Below are 20667 nucleotides of genomic sequence, written 5' to 3' on the forward strand. Positions count from 1 at the left end.
GCTGCCTGTCTCCCACAGCCTGGCTGAGGGGTGAAGGGCTTGGGAGGGTGCCCGGCCCCTGCTCTGCCACTTACATACTGGCTCTATGACCCTGATTCAGTCGCCTGACCCATGTGAGCCTTAGTTTACTCAGCTATCAAATAGTAGCTACTTACCAAGTAGCGGAACACCTGGTGAAGCCACATTGGTAAAGGACCTAACAAAGAGCCACCGAGCATATTTGGCGACCAGTAAATGTGAGTTCACTGGTATGAGGGAATCTTCCTTCTGAGGTATTTGCATTGAACAGAGGGGATTCAGAAAGGTTTGGGAGCCAATGGTGGGATTCCAGGCACCAGGACTGGCTAGCCAGGGACTGTTAGGAGAGGGAAATGATGCCTGTGCATCTTAAGATGGGGATGGCCACCTACTTGGCCGACAAACAGGGTCCCTTCCCAGTCATACCAGTAGCCCCTGCCCCCACGCTGTGGCTGCTCCCGTAAGAGACAGCACCAGGAGCAGAGAGGGAAGTGCAGGCAGACAGAACGCTTTTTAAAAATTAATTAATTAATTTCTTTATTTATTTTGGCTGCGTTGGATCTTCGTTGCTGCGCGCAGGCTTTCTCTAGTTGCGGTGAGCGGGGGCTACTCTTCGTTGTGGTGCACAGGCTTCTCACTGCGGTGGCTTCTCTTGTTGCCGAGCACGGGCTCTAGGCGCGCGGGCTTCAGTAGTTGTGGCACGTGGGCTCAGTAGTTGTGGCTCGCGGGCTCCAGAGTGCAGGCTCAGTAGTTGTGGCGCACGGGCTTAGTTGCTCCGCGGCATGTGGGATCTTCCCAGACCAGGGCTCAAACCCATGTCCCCTGCATTGGCAGGTGGTTTCTCAACCACTGCACCACCAGGGAAGTCCAGGCAGAACGCTTTTGAGAGAGTAATTCAGTGGCAGAGCTTGTGGGAGGGAGGGGCCGCCCCAAGAATGGAGGGGCCCTGCTGGGCTGTTGTTGACAGATTTCTTGCTCTTGGTTTGAGTATGAGCACTAGGAGCTCTCAGATGCCTCTAGGTAGGGAGTTTCGAATTTGGTGACTGGAATCCTTGGGCAGCTATGGGGTCCCTTCCTTGGGACTGGATGTGGACTCAAGGCCAGTGCTGAGTTTTCACCTCTGGGATTCTCAGATCCTGTGAGCTGAGGCATCTGTGATCACCAGACTCATGATTTAAAATTCCAAATTTCTATGATGTTGAAGCTACTGGCCCCAGGATTCTGATTTACCCCCTGTTGCTGAGGGCAGCTGCATGGGGTAGGAGGGGGCTCTGGTGTGGGAGGCACAATGTGGTCCCTCAGATCCTCAACCCCTGGTGAGGATATCATGGAAAAACTCCAAGTAACCTTTGTCCCCCTTTGTCAGTTATGGAGGGATTCTGACTTGGGATATTTTTTGTCCTTTCTTGAGGTCAATGGCAAATAGATTATTTAGGTTGCAATTTCAGTTCTGCCAGCATGCCACATTTCCTGAAATCTCTTCAATCTGTAGCTCTAGTTGCTTGAGTTGCTTTGTCCTTCCCCTGAAAATTTCTGCCTCTCAGCTCAGTTTCTGTCTGTGGTCAGCTCCATTCTCTCCTAATGCTCACCTACTTCTCTACTCAATGCAAGACATGGCTGCCAGCAGTTTCCAAGCTCACGTCCTGGGACAATAAGACAAAGCAGTGAAAAGTCCTCTGGAGCCACACAGGTTGATTTTGAATCCTGACTCCGGGCCTTTCTACCAGTGTGACCTTGGACAGGTTGTTTAAGTTCTCTGCGCCTCAGTTTCTTCACCTGTAAAGTGAGGGTAATGGTAGGACTTGCCTCACAGGGTTGTTGTGAGGACTGCATGAATTAGGCTATGCAAAGCACAGAGGACCGTCCTTGACACATAGTCGGTGCTATACCCAGGAGTGTTACTGATTGTTATGATTAGTCTCCCCAGGCCAGGAGAGGAAGGGGCTTCTCCACCAGCTCTAATATGAAAAAGCTCAGGGAAGTATTCCAATTGGCTCTTCTTTAACCAACCGCTGTGTCCTGGGAGGTGGGGTCAAGGAAGAGAACGCACCTCCCGTTCAGCCATTGAGGCAGGAGAGGAGAGGAGGAGAAACAGTTCTCTAAAAACAAGTGGGTGGCAGGGGAGGGTTCAGGGCGAGGAGGGTTGTAGCATCCATGTGGCCACACGGCAGGCCTTAAAATAAAGCCATAGTTTCATGAAGTACCCAAATTATGATTTCCTTGGAGCACCGCTGCCCATCTGTCTCAGTCTTCCAGCTGTTGTTGACCCCCTGGGAACTGGGAACTAGTCCCTTATGAACCCCTCTTGGGACCTGTGCCCCCCACCACCCCCTGCGATTGTGGCTTTGCCAGCCCCAGTCCCATTCTCTCCATGACTACCACCACCTCCCTGGCCTAGAGAGGGTATAGGCTCTTTGCTTTATCACCCATCCCAAGGGTGGGACAGACCTTTTCCCTAATTCCCTACCACTTGACTAGGACCAGGCTGTAACTTTTAAGGCCACCTTGGGACGCAAGGAATGAGCAACTGAGTTTTATGATTCTATGGCTCCTCTCCAAGCCCCTCAACCATCCTGGAAGGAGCCTTCCTGCAGAACTTCCACTTCTGGGAGGGCCCAATATATGTCTTCCAGCATCTTCCCTCCCAAGAGAGGAGGAAATCTCTGCCTTAACCAAGACAACCAAGCCTTCCTTTCCTTTCTCAAGATCAGCCCTTTCCCAGGTGAACAGCAGTGCAGAAATCTACTGCTTTCAGGTAAAATCCTTTGCCCAGCCTACTAACTGGCTGGTTATATTATAACCCAGACAATTATATTAGAAATTAATACAGTAGGTGGGACATCAGGCACCTGTCCAGGTAGACCTGGGTCAGGTCTATTCCTTTTGATTTCCTTTTTCCCCCATCAGACGAAGTTTGTCCGTGCACGTTCCCTCCCACAGCCTCAGGGGTTCCCCTTACCCGCTCGCAGAATCGCCCTGCAAGTACCCACCCCCTGCAAAAATTCATCTCCAGCTAAGAAACAGCCTCCCCCAGAGAGAGCATCCAAGTGTCAGACTGAAGTAACTCTGCTCTCTTTCCAAGAAAATTGGTGGGTGGGTACTTCCTTTATATCAGTGACTGAAGGGCACACCCAAGCACTGTCCCTGAGTGCAGGCCAGGCCAGTCAAAGGGGGATGGCGGCTCCCCAGGCTCTGAGGACAGCACTGCACTCAAATCATCACCTTTCTCCACCTTCACTTGCCCCTGCTCCCTCCAGCCACAGCTTCTCTCCCCAACACCCTCTTAACTAGGCCCCTGCCTCCAGAAGACCCTGTGCCCTTCCAGCTCTGATGCCTCAGTGATCTGTAATAACAGCAAGATCTGCCCTTGGCTGTGCCCTGACTTGACATGCATCATCACCTTCGATGCACCACAACTCTGACCGGGGGCCCTGTTGTCTCCAATTCTAATAGATGAGGAAATTGAAGCCTCCTCATACTTTCTCAAATGCATAGACATTGGGGTTTTCTTTTTAGTACTGGATGTGTAATTTTGTATTCTGCTTTTTTCATATTTTTCCACCTTCTCAAAAACTCATTCATGCAATAAATATTTATTGAGCACCTACTGTGTGCCAGGCACTGTTCTGGGCACTGAAAATATGTTAGAGAACAAAGCTGGAAAAAAACCCAAAAATAAACTCTTCTCTTGTGGAGTGTAGAATTTAGTAGGGAGAGACAGAGACTAAACGAATAAGCAAAATATACAGGATGTCAGATAACAAGTGCTATGGAAAAAATAATGCAGGGCAAAGGAATTGGGAGAATGAGGGCAATGGTTCCATTTTAAATAGAATGGTCAGGGAAGGCCTCACAGAGAAGGTAACATTTGAGCTAAGTCCTGAAGGAGGTGAGGGACTAATCATGTGAATATCTGCAGGAAGAGCATTCCAGGCACAGGGAACAGGAAGTGCAAAGGGCCCAATGTGGGAGCCTGCCTGACATATTTGGAGAAGAGCAAGGAGGCCGGTGTGGCTGAATAAGAGAGTAAAGGGAGATGATATCAGAGAGAGAGATGGGGGTGCAGGGCATCCAGGCCTGGTGGCCATGCGAAGACTTTAACTTTTGCACTGAGCACCATGGGAAGCCAGTGCAGAGGTGTGAACAGGAGCGTGACATGATCTGATCAAGTGGGTCTGGTGCTGTGTAGAGAGTAGACAATAAGGGGACAAGGGTAAGAGCAGAGAAACAGGAGACAATGCAGTAATCCAGGCAAATAAATTCTGTATAAATTTAATATCCGCAGAATAGTTCACCCTACAAATTCACTATAGTTCACTGAACTAATGCCTTATTTTTTTTAATATATATTTATTTATTTTTGGCTGCGTTGGGTCTTTGTTGCTGCGTACGGGCTTTCTTTAGCTGCGGTGAGCGGGGGCTACTCGTCATTGCGGTGCACGGGCTTCTCATTGCAGTGGCTTCTCTTGTTGCGGAGCACAGGCTCTAGGCGCGCAGGCTTCAGTAGTTGTGGCTCGCGGGCTCTAGAGTGCAGGCTCAGTAGTTGTGGCACACGGGGACCAGGGCTCGAACTCGTGTCCCCTGCACTGGCAGGCGGATTCTCAACCACTGCGCCACCAGGGAAGTCCCTGAACTAATTCCTCATTGATGGGCATTTAGGTTATTTCCAGCTGTATCTTTATTATAGGAAACACTATGATGAACATCAATGTACCATAAATCTTTGTGTCTGTGATTATTTCTTAAGACATGTTTGCTACCCAGGTGTTACTGGTCATCTTTCTGAGGCTTTCAGCCGATAATTCCAGTTGCCCTTCAGAAAGATAGTGCCACTTTCTACTCCCACCAGCAGTGAGTGAGGTAGCACATTTGCCCTGAGGGCATGTAGTAAGTGTCCAATGGATGCTGCTCTGTCCTTGTGGTCCTGGCCAGGTCTGGGTGCACGTCATAGGGGAAATGCCTCTTCTCTGGACAGCCTTGCATAGTTCCAAAGCTCTTTTGGGTTCATTTGCTTATTTAATGCTCACGACAATCTTGTTATCCCTGCTTTATGGGTGAGGAAATTAAAGCTCAAAGAATAATGATAAGGCCCCATTCCAAGAGCTTTATGTATTTTATCTCGTTTAATCCTTACAGCAACCCAGTGAGGTTGGTACCATCAACATCCCCATTTCAGAGATGAAGTCCAGGGTGTCAGAGGTGGGGTATAAGCCCTGGCTTGCAAACCTGCTCTCTGAACCGCTCCCTGCCCTGCCTCGAGCTAGTAGGGTGACTGACTTGCTTGGGGCTGCACAGCCAGGACATGGTGGGGCAGGAGTCCAGCCAGATCTTCCTGGTCCTGCAGCCCAAGTTCTAACCTCTGACGGGATGCCACTTGATGCCAGAAACCCTTCATTAGCATTCTGTATCTTCTTTTCATTCAGAATTGTTCTTGGTCCTTTGTGCCTGACTGGAGGCTCCTTTCTTAGACCCACCCTTGGCAGCTCCTGGAGACCAGACATTCATAAAAGAGCTCAGATCCCAGAACTGAGAACATCAGAGCAGGGAGGGCCCTTGACTTCCTGGTGCAATCTTCTCTCCCTTTTATATTTGGTGGGGAGAGAGAAACTAAGGGCCAGAGTGAGGCAGTAACTTGTCTGAGGTTCATAGCTAGTAGGGGCCAGAGTCCTTGAGGAGGAAGGCAGCCGGCCCAAGAAGCAGGCCTCGTGCTCCCTAAGGGCCTCTCTCCAGGGAATACTGAAGAACTGTGACTGGTTCAGCCCTCTTCCAGGGCCCTTTGTGGATGGGCCTGTTTACTTGTGAATTATTAACGAGCCCAAGCCTGTAACCTGCTGGGTGGGGCTCACTCACTTTAAGAAAACCTGCTTTACAGTCACCAGCTCAGCTGCGCTGGGAGGGCTCTAGGGTCTGAGGTGGGTAGTTCTGGGCTTTAGAGACAGTGGGGGTGGGGCTGGGGGTGGAGGCTTTCTCCAGGGAGAGGTCTGGAGTAAGGCACTGAGAATAGGGAAGGGGACAAGGGGTCACCCAAGTAATGCTCAGTAAGCCTACCAGCATCCCTGAGAGGTTGGCACTATTATCCCAGGTTTACAGATGGAAGACTGAGATTCAGAGAGGAGAACTGACTTCACAGCTTAAGCTCCTTCTATGATGGCATCACTTTTCACATGCTCACACCCCTATTTCTGTGACACACATACACACACACACCCATTTTCTCTACAGGATAGAATTGAGACCTGGTTTAAGATATGGCTAGACCTGAGTCCAAGTCACACTTGGTCTAAGCCTCAGTCTTCTCATCTGTAGGATGGGAGATAAAGCTACTATGGAGCTTTCTGGAGCATTCTGAGGAGGTTTCACTAAACAGATACTTATTGAAGGCCTTCTTCTTTTTTTTTAAAATCTTTTTTAATTTGGCCACGCTATGCAGCTTTCGGGATCTTAGTTCCCTGACCAGGGATCAAACCCGGGCCCTGACAGTGAAAGCACCAAGTCTTAACCACTGGACCACCAGGGAATTTCCTGAAGGCCTTCTTAAGCTGAGAGATGGTATTGGTGAAAACAGTCTATACTGAGATGTCTCAGGGCCACTGAGAAGTGCAGTGAGCCCAGTGGTTTGTTCTTGCAGGCTGAGGAGAAGATGAGAGAGGAAAACAGGCCTCGCATCTCCCAGGCACAAAGCACCAGAAAAAAAGGTCCCCTGGCAGGGGAGGAAGGAACCCAGGACTCAGGATGCTCTCCTGGTCCCCTGGGAATTAGCAGGTGACCTGAGCAGGGTCACCGGGGTTGGGAGGCAGAAATAATGGTGACTCACAGGCTCCCCAGGGTTGGGGCTAGGCAGGAGCTCTTGGGGGCCGGGAACTACCCAGGTGCAACCCTCAGGAGGGGTGGGCCACTCTGATGCTCTGACTCACCAGGCGAGTAGCCCCAGCATCACTGCCACCGTTGTGGCATGGGCAGAGTTCCAGCTCTGAAGGCAAAGCTGAGCCTCAGTTTTCATCTGTAGAAGGGGGAGAATAATAGCATCTACCTTGGCACTGTCACCACCATCGTCAGAGCACTTATGTAACACCGTAAGCACATGCTAGGCACCATTCCGGGCATTTTACACATATAAATGCTTAATCCTCACAATGACCCTTTGAAGCAGGCAGTACTTCCATCTTACTGATGAGGAAACTGAGGCTCAGAGAGGTGGTTAAAAGTGTGCATTAAACGAGATAATCCACGTTACATACTTAACATGTGTGGCACATAATAAGCCTTCGATGAATATCAGTCATTATTATAATCATTACCTCAGAGGAAAATGGTAAAGTGCTAGACTCAGTGTTAAAGTTTTTGGTGATTAGTTAGGCACTGATACAGAGATGTCTGACCAGGCCCTACCCTCCAGAAGGTCCCAGTCTGATGGCAGAGACAGTCACATACAAACCTCACTCCACCCCCACCATACACAGATGGTGTTCACCCAGGGTGATAGGGGAGGTCAAAGTGGGTTAGAGCAGTGTGTGCCCAGGAAGCCCCTGACCCATCTAGGGAGGAAGGGCTTCCTGGAAGAGGAGGCATCTGAACTGAAACCTGCAGGGTGAGTAGGAGCTTTCGCACAGGGCAGGATTTTAATAAATGTTGGTCAAATACAGTAAATATTTACTTTGAAGCTAATGTAGCATAAACCTTCAGAACTCCTTACTCACCTGGCCCCTCCCAAGGCTCTGGGAGGACCCTGGCAATTTTATATTGGTAAATTTGTATTTTTTTTTTAAAAAAAGAAGTCTTTCAATTGTAAGCTTTTGGATCATCCCTTGGTTAAATGAATGAATAATATGTGACAAGGAAGAAGGTGTGTTCCAGGCAGAGGGAACAGCATGTGCAAATGCCTAGAGACCTGAAAGTGCCTGGCATGTGACAAGACCCCCTCCCCCCCCACCGCCAGCCTCCTCACCCAGGCTCCTCTTTACACACAGTGCTGGCCTTCTCACCAGCTTCACAAACTCCAGCTGTCCTCAGTGTACCTTTGCCCACTTCCATGCTTTTTCATCCATGTACCCATCTGGTACATCCTTTCTACAACTTCATTGTGTATAAATAATACAAACTTCAAGGCTCAACTCTGTCCACCTTCTCCAGGAAGCCCCCAGCCTATATAGCACTCTCCCTTATCTGGACTTCTGTAGATGACAGTGGATGTTATCATAGCCCACTCCTTGTAGTTAATTATCTTTTCCATGCCTATGTCAGAATCCCAGAGGTGGGATGACCCTTGCTAGTGAGCACCTGGCCTCTGCTCACATATGGACAGCATAAGAACTCACTACCTTTCCAGGCAACCTGTTTAGATTTAAACACTAATCCCCTAAACCTCTCCCCTCTGCCACCAGGCCCAATCTGCCTGGCTCTCCCAGGACCTAGTCTAAGCCCTCTTTCTATCATGGCTGCTTCTACAGACTCCTCCTGTTTCCTTTTCTAACATCCTGGAGCTCAGGGCAGATCCAGGGGTGCTGGAGTCCCTCCTCCTTCTGTCCCCTGCCTTTGTGAAGGGACAGCTCTAATGGCAGCCACGTGCTCTGATGAGTCATGATTAAGAGCATCTGGGGCCTGGACATGGTAGCTGGTTAACTCTTCATGGGCCAGTGGCTCTTCTGCCAGGAGACCAGGTCGGCTTCAATCCTGGTCCTAGACATATACCTTAGGGCTGGGCACACAGTAGGCATCTGAGGAGTGTTATGGGTGACCCCACATAGGCCCTGGGGATTCAGGGGAGAGGGGACCCAGAGGGCAAGAGTGTGCACTTTGGAGTCAGGAGGGTTGAGTTCCAATCACGACTTGCCATTTTTTAGGTGAGTGGCCTTGGGCAAGTCACATGAACTCTGTGCCTTAGTTTCCCCATCTGTAAAATGGCAGTTATGGGGACTATTTGAGGAGGCGAGTGTGAACTGCTGGCTAGCAGTGAGTGCTAAACCGCGTTATTTTCTGCCTCTGGTCTCCTGAAAACACAGTCAAGCTGTGGACAAGTGGGTGGGATTAAAATCCAAGCCTGACTCTGGAGGCCGTGCCTTTCTTTGCATGAATGCCCCCCACCAGTGCAGTAGGATGATGAAGGGCTCGGGTCGGGGCCGGTGAAAGTGGCAGGGAGGTGGACCTCAGGCCTAGGAGAACTTCCCGGGACCACACTGGTGGGGCTCCTTGAGGAAGGAGTGAGCCCCCGCTCCCGGGGGCATGGGCCGGGCAGACCTTGGGCGCCCCGGGGTCTTACCCATCAGAGCGGAGGTGGGGCGGGGGCGCCTTCCGCTGGCGGGCCCGCCCCAAACAGCCCCCGCCCGCTGCTGGGCCCGCGTCTGCGGTCAGCCGGCGGCCTGGCCCCACTGCGCAGGTGGGCAGACCGAGGCCCGGCCCTGCCCCGCCGCCTTCCCCGCCCCCGGCGCGCCCCTCCCCGGCCGCCGCGTCCGCGGCTCGGCGGCACAGCGCCCGCTCCGGGTTCCGGCGGCAGCACCTGGGCCGCGGCTGGCGTCCGCGGGGGCACGCTGTCCGCCCCCCTCGGCGATGACCACGGCCGGCGCCCTGGGCGCCGTGCCCGCGGGGTAAGTGCGCGGCGGAGCGGCCCCGGAGGGCGCGGGCGGGGCGGGGGGCGGTGCCGGGCCTGGCCTCCCCCGAGGCCCGCACTGCAGCTTCCAGCCTCTGCCGGGCGGCACTGCGACCCCCGCCCCTCCCGGCCTCCGGGTGCCGCCGCCGCCTCCGGGGAGCGGGGATGGGGCTGCGCGGGGACGGTGGAGGCCCTGGGCACCCTGGGTCGGTCGGTCACTCCCCGCTGGGTCCCAACTTTGTTAGGAAGCTGTGGCCACAGCCGGGTCAGAGCCTCCTTCCTCCGCTCGTGGCGTTTACACCTCCACACCTGTGGGTGGGCTCTTATTGTCACTTCCGTTACAGGTGAGGAAACTGAGCAGTAGCTCTTAAATGACTTGTCTTAGGTCTCCCAGGAGGTGAGAAGTGGGCCTGGGATTTGAACCCAGCGATGCCAGACAGTACTTCATCTTCAGGGATATTCGGAGGAGTAAAAAGACTAAGATAGGAACCGGCCCGGCCCACCGGGCACAGCAGGAACAGGGGTAGTAAAGGTGGGTGTTGTCACTTCCAACGTGGCACTTCTGCTCATCCCCACCCCACCCCGTTGAGGAACCCTGTAGGACCCCTACACCGCCCCTGTAGCAGTGACAGCTGCCAGCTGCTGGGAGACCTGGAGCAACTCTTTGCCATTCCTGGGCCCCCGTGGATAGGGGCTGGGAGCCCTGCTGCTGGGAGCCGGCACTGCTAGGAGGTTGCTGGGTGGAGATCCTGCGCAGGTGAGCTGGGAGGGCTGCCGTTCTGCCTGGAGCCTCACCACCAGGGACAATATTTGCCTAGGGCCTCAGGACTAACACATGAACAGGGAGGTGACTAGGCTGGTGCCAGCTGTCAGCTGGAGGCCTCCACAGGGCCTGTGTGTGTCCCAGGCTGAGGGCTTGGAAGTTGGGTGGCCGGTGGACACCCTGGCCTGGGGGAGGGTCGCCTGGTGAGTCAGGCAGCATTTTGTATGACATCGACCAAGTCCTTTATCCTCCCTAGACTTCTGGTCCCTCCTTTGGAAAATACAGGGAGGCTGGGCTGGCTGCTCCCTTCCTTCTCTGGGCTGGTCTTTGTAAATCTGGAAGCTGGTTAAATCCCTTCTGCCCAGTCCTGAGCACCACCCCATTGGGCCCAGAAAAGTGGTTTCCAGGAGAGAAGGCAGGCATGGAGCAGGGCACCTATCAAAGAATCCTGAACTCCCAGACTAGAACCCTCATTCATCTTTCTTCCTTGCACACTCACATCCCTGACTGAGTCCTCTCTACAACCCAGGGCTCCTCTGGCCCCTCCTTGGGCCTCCAGGGCAATGAGCTTGCCCTTCTAGCACTGGCAGGTCGTCCTCACACTAAACCATACCTGCCCACCTGCATGCCCTCCAGGTCCATCTGGCCCTGGCCCTGGTCAGTGCCATTCTGGTGGGGTCTGAGTAGAGCAGGGGCAAAGCTGTTCCACCTTCACCATAGACACTCATTCAGGCAGTCAACAAACACTCCCAGGCCTGCTCTGGGCCCGGCCCCATGTGTGAGGCTCAGTGGTGAAAAGACCAACATTTAAATCTCCTCCACTTTAAAAATTATGAAATATTTTCAGCCTTCAGAAGAATATCGCAAATAATAAAATGAACTCCATGCCCTTGCCAGCAAGCTTTTTCAGATGTTAACATTGTGCCCTGTTTATTTCATATTCTTTTTAAGAAATAAACCATGGCAAAGACCGTCAAAGCCCCTGTGGACCACCCCACCCTTCCCTCTACAGAGATAGTCACCATCCTGAATTTTGGTTTTATCATTTCTCTGTCTGTTTTTATTCTTTTGCTGAGTATGTATAAGCCTAAAAAATATGTAGTTCTTTAAATTTTTTCTGTAAATGGAGTCATATAGCATAAATCATTCTGCAGCTTGCTTTTTCTCACTCAGCTTCAGGTTACTGAGATTTAGCTCTCTTGATCCTTGAAGCCCTGGTCCCCACTTGCCTTGAAGTATGATATGCCACCTGATGTAGAGACCATCATTTATTTATTTATCCAGCCTTCTTGGTGAACACTGAGGTGGCTCCCAGTGTCTTGCTATTCAAACAATGAATATTCTTGAATGATTGTCCTTTGCACATATGTGAGTGTTCTTCCAGGTTGCCAGGTAGGAGTGGAGTTGCTGGGATTTTACAGGATATGTGCACTCAATCTTTTAAAGTTACTTAGTTTCATTATAAAAGTGGTGCTGCTCAGTAAAAGAAATGATGGAAATACATAATCTTAGGAAAAAAAAATTGCTAACGTTTCCTGAATACTTCTTATTGTGCTTTCCACTGTCTCAGTCATTCTTCCCAGCAGCCCTGGGAGGTAGGTCATTCCCATTTCATTGATGAGGAAACTGAGGCTCATAGAGGTTAAAGAACCTTCCCACGTTTCTCCAACAAGTGATTGCTGAGCTGCAGCTTGAGTCCAGGGGTGTCTGCTTTCAAAACTCCACGCTACCTAGGCCACACCACATCACTCCCTGCCACATGGTACTCGCTTTATGCACAGCTAAGCGGGACTCTGGGAGCAGAGTCACAATCGTATTTGCAATTTAGAAAGGTTACTGTGGAAGTGACAGGTCCCCATGGATAGGTTGCCTTACCCCCTGAGCCAAAAGTTCCCCCTGAATGCTGGAAGGAAGTAAAAGCCAGCTCTGATTCCAGTCTGCTCTCTGAGTGACTGCCTCGCCCTGCCTCCACTGCCCCACCCATCTCACCCTGACTGGGGTCAGGGTAGGAGGGTTTCCTGTCTCCAGCGGAGAAGAGCGTCCCCCAGCTCTGCCCATCAGACACTAAGGTAGTGGTTTCCAGGCAGACCACCGTGGGGAGGTGGGAGGGAAGGGGAGTGGGGTGGCTCTCTTATCACTTTGGCTTCAAGCCCCCTCCCCCACTACACTAAAGTTCCTGGTGTTAGTCATCACCAGCCATGCTCCACGCTCCACCCTGCTCGGCATCCTCCCCATACCAGAGTTTCCACCTGGCACAGCAAAGAGGCCACCATCACCACTTGGGAGCCCAGGAATATTTTGGCCTGGGCCCCGGCAGGGTGGTTTGGAGCAGAAAGGCCTTAAAGACATGGGGGCAGCCTGCAGGGAAGTGGGGACCTCAGTCACAGCCAGGGGAGGGGAACGGTTTGGCAGGTTGCTCTTGCAGAAAGTATTTCTGTCTTCTCCCAGGTTCCTGGGAGGAGGACATCAGGTTCCTGTCTTCACTGTCTTCACTTATCTGTCAAATGCAGATAAGAACATCTGGCTCTTGGGGCTGGTGGGAGGACTGAGTGAAATAATGCAGTCATCAATTTAGATAACTTGAAGTGATATTCTCGTAGTGGTGATAGGTGTTTGTTCATGCTATTATTAGGTCAAATGGGGCCAGTGTCCCCAGCCAGCCTGAGCTCCCCAGCCAGCTGGGATGCCCCCATCCCACCCGTCCACTTACAGGCCTTCCAGAGCCTCTGTCTTCTCCACCTGCCCCATGAGGGCCTGTGCCCCCTCCTCACTATGGTATCATGCCTCCAGCCCTTTGCTCACACTCTTTTCCTCTTCTGGGACTTCCTTCTCCATCTTGTCCTCAATTCAGGGCCATCTTATCCAGAAAGCTTCCTTGACGGCACCCCCCTTCACTTCCGGGCCTCCCCAGCCCCCAGTGACTCCCATGATCACAGCCCTGATGGCTCTGGCCGTCACTGTAGCCCTCGAGGGCAGGCCCACGTCTGGGTCCAGTTTCTTTCCCCAGAGTCCAGCCCCAGGCCTGGCCCAGAGCCAGAGATCGGTGGATATTTGTGGCAGGGAAGAAATCAGCTCCAGGGCTGCCCCAAAGCAGCTGCCCGTCTGGAGAGGTCACTGCAGACCCACCTCACGACAGTTAAGGGGAAGTGGTGCTGGGGCTGCCAGGGGAGGGACCTTGCGCCTCTGTGCTGTCAGTCCATCTGTCTGTGCATCTTTCTCTCCAGGTAGACCGAGGAGGCAGAACCTCTTTCTTGATGGGGGTGGAGGTGGGGGTGGGAGCGGGGTGTGCGCAGAAGTGGGAGGTAAGCTCTCGACTCTGGAATCGTTTAGAGATGGGCAGAAGCCAGGACAATGGACTTGACTTCCTGGGGCTGAGCTGGTGGGCACTGGCTCAGGCAGAAACTTGGCTGCTTCCAGTGGGGCCTTTTTGGTCCTGGAAAGGAACTTGATCTTTATCCTAAGAGTAAGACAGTGAAGGATTTCAAATCCAGAAGTGACATGGTCAGATTTGGGTTTTAAAAAGATAATTTTGGCTGTTATGAGAAGGACAGAGTAAAGGGAATAATGCTTCCTACGTTATCCCTTTAAAAAACTACCTAGAGGCTGGATGAGTTACAACATACATCCTTTAAAATACATTCCTGAGTGCCCACAGAAGTAACAAATCCTCTCAAGCCAAGAATTAAGAGAGAGCTGAAATCAGGCTGGTAAATAAGATGAAGCCACAGCAACCTGAGGGTATTTACAAATTCCAGAAACCTAGAACCTTGAGTTTTAATGACACTTAAGGAATGGGAAATAAGGACTTGGGGCTACCCAACGACAGTGTGAAGAGTTGGAACTTAGCCTCCCTACCACCTCACGTGAATCTGCTACCTTCAAAGGGCGTCCTCAGCAAATAGGTGCATTGACTAGAAAAAAACACCCACCCACCACAAAGGGAGACGACAGTTCTTGTGGGGACAAAGAGGCTCCCTAGACAATTATACATGTTGGTCTGCCCTCACACAAATTTCAGGTTTGAATATACACTACCTCTGTGGTCCTGGAAATGCAAAACTAAAAAAAGTAACATAAATGGTCTTGGGGGGGGGGGTGGTAGCACCCCAGGGAATCTGGCTGAAGTAAATGAAAATCCTCTCTGGAGGAATGGATTCTCATTTCAAAATCCCTTTGGGATCAGTCAAATAGGAGCTCATGGTAAAATTACAAAACACACAAGGAAACAAGTCACTGTGAGCAATAGATACCAGAAGCAAGAAATAGCAGAATTAAGAGTCTAAGATCCTAGAGTGATAAGATATTGATTATAACCGATTGTGTTTAAAATGTGTAAAGAAATCAAAGATAGACTTGCCACAATACACAGGGAACAAAATACTGCCCAAAATGACCAAGCAGATTTGAAAAAGAACCAAGTGGAATTTCTGGAGATGAAAAATAAAATCACTGAAATTAAAAACTCAGTAGAGGATAAGTAGCAGATGAGACCCACTTAAAGAGAATTAGCGAAATGAAAGACCTAAAGAAATTACTCAGAATCTAACTGAGAGAGTGAACGAGATGGCAAAGAAGAGAGAGAAGAGGCATGAAAAACAATAAAATGGGATAACAGAAAAGAGTTAGGAATGGACAGGAGTAGAGGAGGGGTCTTCCATCAGACTTGGGTACAGATGGTAGTGGCCTGGACTGGGGGGCACTGGGTGTAGAAGGAAGTGGATTGAGAGATGTTCAGGAGGTAGAACTGATAGGGCTTATTGATGGAGTAGATGACGGAGACCAGGGGGAGGATGTGTCAAGGGTGACTATTTCTGACTTGAGAAACTTGGTCGAGGGGTACTATTTATTGAGATGGCAAATCTGGAGAACAGATTTGGGAGAACAAACAAGAGTTCAGTTTTGACCAAAACATGTTTCATTTTGCCTGGGAAGTTCTGTTGATGCATCACAGAGGAGGAGACATTAGAGCTGGGCCTTATGATAGGTGTAGAAGTTTACCTGGTGGAGAAAGAACTTTTCTTAACTTTGGGGGCAAAGGATCTCCTTTCAGTAAGATTGTCGGGACACTTTTTAGAACCTTCTCTACTTAAAAGAGACCCCTTGAGAAGAGACATTCATAAGACCATCAGACAGGACTTTTGGGATCATCTCTCATCTTTCAGATGGGAAGCTGAGGCTCAGAAAGGGCAGGGATTTGCTCTCCTAGCCCAAGACTCTCCATCCATCCATCCATTCATTCATTCACTGACTTAACCTATATTTATCAAAAGCCCATTTTGTACCAGATACTAGGTGCCGGTGATACAGCAGTGAACAAAACAAAGATTCCTGCCCTCAGGAAGCTTATATTTTAGTGGAGGGAGACAGACAATAAACACAAAAATAAGTAAAAAAAAAAAAAAAAATATGTCAGAGGGTGATAAGAGCTATCAAGAAGTGTAAGGACTGGAAGGAGGTCGGGTGTACTGGAGGTGCCATTGGGAAGGTGGCCCTTGAACATAAAAGGCCCTGGGCAGCTCTTACAGGGTGGCTGCCCACTATGGCCCATTGTGACAGCGCCTGTGGGGTTCTAGAGTGCAGGCCTGAGGAGGCCGGGAGAAGGCCTAGAGAAGGAGGAGGTAAGAAAAGAGCTGAAGTGGGATTTAGTGGGTAGGCTGTGCCCCCCAGTGGGGGCAGAAGAGTCCAATGGGTCAGAAGGGCCACAAAGACTCCTTTTACCCTTGTGAGAGGTAAGATAAATTTATTCCTGAGGTTTCCTTGCACCAACCCACCACATCCCATCCTCAGCCCCTCCCACGATCTCAGATGACACCACCCCCTTCTGCTCCCCCTCCCACCTTTAGGGACACTTAGAGGTAGGTCCAAATTGTCCTGTGTCTTAGTACAGAGTGGGCAGCCTGGAGGAGCTCATGACAGGCATCCAAGGACCACCAGGGAGTTCGAGTGGGCCTTGGGCGGCTCTGTTCCAGCCAGGACAGTCGAGCCTCTCAGCTGAGGCTCTGTTGAGAGCTCCCAGGTCATGCCTGTGTCTCTCCCATCAGGACTCCTGTGAGCAGCCTCCACGAGTCCCTGGACCAGTGCATGACCGCCCTGGACCTCTTCCTCACCAACCAGTTCTCAGAAGCACTCAGCTACCTCAAGCCCAGGTGAGGCTTAAGCCCAGGTTGGGGATGGAGGGGGTGTGAGTGTGTGTGTGTGTGTGTGTGTGTGCGCACGCGCGTGCACGCACACATGTAAGTGTAGGGATGGGGATGTTGGATGGAGAACCAGAGGTTTTATGTGAGAGGAACCCTGTGTAACTCAATGCCTTCAGCCTTCTGGGTCACTGTGACCCCTGAGAATCCCATAAAAATGGCTCAGGGTCCCCATTCCACAGCCAGGAACAGCCAGGCCCTCCCCTAGGTCACTGTGACTTCCTTCCCCTCAGGTCTTGCAGCTTCTTCCACTTTGATTTCTTGTTCCCACTGAATCCAACTCTAAAACAGCCCCTTTTTAAATTTTCCTCCAAAGCGCTGAAGACTTGAGTTGCTTTTACTCAAGGCTTTAGGGCAGTGATGACAGTAGTTTAGCCATTTCTTCTAGTGTTGACTGCCTTATTTCTTTTTTTGGCTGCATTGCGTGCAGGCTTTCTCTAGTTGCGGTGTGCGGGCTTCTCATTGCGGTGGTTTCTCTTGTTGCAGAGCACAGGCTCTAGGCACGTGGGCTTCAGTAGTTGCAGCACGCGGGCTCAGTGGTTGTGGCACTCGGCCCCGAGAGCGTGCAGGCTTCAGTAGTTGCGGCGCGTGGGCTCTAGGGTGCGCGGGCTTCAGTAGTTGTGGCGTGTGGGCTCAGTAGTTGTAGCTTGAGGGCTCTAGAGCACAGGCTCGGTAGTTGTGGCACACGGGCTTAGTTACTCCGTGGTATGTGGGATCTTCCCCGACCAGGGATTGAACCCGGGTCCCCTGCATTGGTAGGCAGATTCTTAACCACTGCGCCACCAGGGAATTCCCTGCCTTATTTCTAAATAATATGCTTAGAGTGCTCTTTCTTTACTTACCACTTTTTTCAATTTTTTAAAAACTGAAATTAAGTTGAGATATAATTCACATACCATAAAGTTCACTCTTGTTAACTTTCTGCTTTTACACATCACCTGATGGTTGACAAGAATTTAGCTTTCTTATACCCCTGCCTCACCTCCCTTCCCTCCTCCTATCATTATATCACAATATCTGGCTAAATCAGTAATCAGTGTTTTCATTATTATAACTATGTAATTATGCTCATTGCAGAGACAAGTCTTACATTATAAGATTACATTTTCTTTCTGGAGTTAATAATTGTCTTGTTTTTTTCATTTGCCTGATTTGCTATATGTTTATCTTGAACTCTTTATAACTACTCCATCAAGTCATGAGGTTTTCCGTAAATACTCAGACATATCAGGTAAGCCCTCAGTCCCTCTTTTTCCTGGAAACCTCTCCCCTGGAGGACAGGCCTGTTTACTGGCCACCTTCCAGCCAGCTCCTGGAATCCCCTTTGCTTCTCTCCTGTTTGCTCGGCCTGGCTTTTTCTCTCTCATATCTGTATCCTCCCTCATTTTACTAGAGCATGTCCTCTAGAAATTTCCAAAGAGAGAGTTGCATGAATATGATCTTTCCCCCTCAGAATTTTGAAGGCGTTGTTTTCTGCCCTGTTTTCTGGCATGTACCGTAGCTGGGAGAATCCTAATTCTTCTTACATGGCATGGGGTCTTTTTTCCTTCTCCAGAGATGTTTAGGATCTTCTCTTTTATTCCTGCAAATCTAAAATTTCACAATGATGTGCCAGAATGTAGGTCTTTTTATTTGGCATTTTTTTTTCTTTGTTTGTTTTGGCTGTGCTGGGTCTTCGTTGCTGCACGTGGGCTTCCTCTAGTTGCAGCGAGCGGGGGCTACTCTTCATTACGGTGTGCGGACTTCTCATTGCAGTGGCTTCTCTTGTTGCCGAGCACGGGCTCTAGGCGTGCGGGCTTCAGTAGTTGCAGCACACGGGCTCAGTAGTTGTGGCTCGCGGGCCCTAGAGCGCAGGCTCAGTAGTTGTGGCGCACGGGCTTAGTTACTCCATGGCATGTGGGATCTTCCCCGACCAGGACTCGAACCCGTGTCCCCTGGTTAGCAGGCAGATTCCCAACCACTGCGTCAACGGGGAAGTCCCCTTGGTATTTTTTTATTTGGAAACTGAGTTCTAGGAAATTCTCTCGTATGATCCTTCCACGTTCTGTTTCCCTTTCCTGGGCTTTGTTTAAGGAAGGTATTGGACTTCCTGGATCAGTCCTCTTCTAAGATATTTATCTGCACACCATCCCCCTCGCATTTCTTTATCTTTTTTCCTCTGATTTATGGGAGAGTTCCTCAACCTTATCATTAAATCCACTGACTTTTCTGTCTTGTGTGTAATCATATGATTAATTCCCTAGTACTCTTCAGTGTTCTCTGAATGTTCTTTTTTTCCTAAAACATCTTATTCTTTGTTTATGAGTGCACTGTGTTCTTTATATGTATATTTAAAAATATGAGTGTCCTGAGGATAGGACCTGGCATGTAGCAAGCCCTCTAATAAGTATTTATTGTTGTTATTACTATTATCGCAGAATATTATCTCTTTTAAAAATATTTTATTCTTTCCATGCATAATCTTGGCTTTCTCCAGGTTTCCTTTTTCTGTTTAATGGGGGGAATACTCTCCTCATGGTAGGGCAGGGGGCGCTACCCTGAAATGCCCGATGGTCCCTGGCTGTCTGTCTGGTCGTATTTAAGAGCAAATTCACTCAAAGGCCAACTGGAAAGTCTGGGCCAAGAAGCCTTGTAATTGGTGGGATCAACTTTTGGATGATCTGGCAGAGAGCGGGCCCCAGATGTTAGCTTTTCCAGAGGAGAATCCTCCATTCCTCAATCTGGACAGAGAGCCCCTGGCTGCCTGAGTTCTGGGACTGGGATAGGGGTGAGGGGCCAGGGGTCTAATCATGCCTGCTGCCTGCTTGCCTGATCCCCTCTTTTCAGCTCTAGGCTGTCCTCTGCCACCACTGGTTCCCCCAGGTCCCCAGGGAAAGCAGGTGCTGGGGTAGGGGGACGGCTTTCCCCAAGCCCCAAGCCAGGCCTGTTCAGTTTCTCTCGGCCTGACTGACCCATCGAGCTCCTGTCTGGGGTCAGTGGCCCAGCTTCTGAGCGGGGCGGCTGCAGGGCTTGGTGGTCCCGAGTCGTACGGTAGTCCCTCCGCCAGCAGTGCTCACACCTCATCCCCACCCTCGGTGGGGATCCGGCTTGAGGTGCGGCAGGGCCGGGTCTGCTCGGGAGTGTGGCCGCTGCCTGAGGCAGGCCAGGCCCCATCTTGCCCCATCACTGAACATCTGGCTTCCCCTCCCAGTGCTGTTGGAAGGCTCCCCGGCTCCCCTTCCCTGCTGGTCACTACCCGTCCCGAAGTGGCTCCTCTCTGCCACTGCCCCCTCCCGCCCTCAGCCCCCTCCCCGCTGAGGGGCCGCCTCACCTTCCCTCACCTCAGGATGGCCCTCTACTAGGGGTTCCGCAACCCAGGCCCCCGAGAGGCAACGCCTGCCCTGAAGGAAGCACCGCAGAGAGAACAGGCTTCCTGTGAGGCCACCTTTCATCTCACATGTGAGGGAGGCCCTGTAACCTCTCTTTCTCTTGACTCCTGCCCCATTCCGGAAAAGGGTCTTGCTTTCTTCTGAGTTGGAGCGCTTCCTCCCCAAACAGTGGGTGTCATGAGCACACTCCCGGCCCCTTCTTGTGACAACCAAATAGTGTTTCCAGAAGCTGCCAGCTGTCAGGGGAGGGGCAGGCAGATTCAGTAAAAATACCTCCCCATCTCTGTTAAGAACCACTGGTCTAGATAAAATAATTCTTGCTCAAAAGTGGTCTCCTCTCCCCATTCACAGCCGCTGAAGCTGTGAGGGATGCTGGGGGGTCAGTGTCATCCACTGCTCCCCATGGCACGCATGGTGTCTCGTTTCACTGTCACCCACGCTTTGCCCTCGGGGAGTAACTGGGCTCTCCAAGCCTCCCCCCCGCCCACCCACCCCCAGCTTCTGCTTTCCCTTTTTCACTTCTTTCTTTTTTTTTTTTCCCAAACTAACACCAGAACCTGCATGTTATACTACTTTGGTTTTTGTTTGTTTGTTTGTTTTACAGCAGGTTCTTATTAGTTATCTGTTTTATACAGATTGGTGTATACATGTCACCATATATACACCATTTGCCTTCCCTTTTTCACTTCTTCGAGTAGCTTCTAGTTTATTTTACTTCGTGCTGTGTGTGTCCCTGAGCAC

General features: G+C 50.9%; 1 protein-coding gene across 4 annotated transcripts in view; it reads left to right on the top strand.

The window, feature by feature from the left end:
* Positions 1 to 20667, top strand: part of TTC39A (tetratricopeptide repeat domain 39A) — a 50912-nt gene that overhangs the window by 3123 nt on the left and 27122 nt on the right. For 2 of the 4 annotated variants that reach the window (XM_061186596.1, XM_061186597.1), the window contains exons 1-2: positions 9517 to 9599; positions 16406 to 16510. In XM_061186596.1, the coding sequence (XP_061042579.1) occupies positions 9562 to 9599; positions 16406 to 16510 (143 nt within the window). In that variant the 5' untranslated portion in view covers positions 9517 to 9561. Of the gene's footprint in view, positions 1 to 9516; positions 9600 to 10082; positions 10134 to 16405; positions 16511 to 20667 lie in introns of those variants that run through there. The other 2 variants (XM_061186599.1, XM_061186598.1) reach the window with 2 other exon arrangements.

Source organism: Eubalaena glacialis, chromosome 3, assembly GCF_028564815.1.
Source record: "Eubalaena glacialis isolate mEubGla1 chromosome 3, mEubGla1.1.hap2.+ XY, whole genome shotgun sequence".
Lineage (NCBI taxonomy): Eukaryota > Metazoa > Chordata > Mammalia > Artiodactyla > Balaenidae > Eubalaena > Eubalaena glacialis.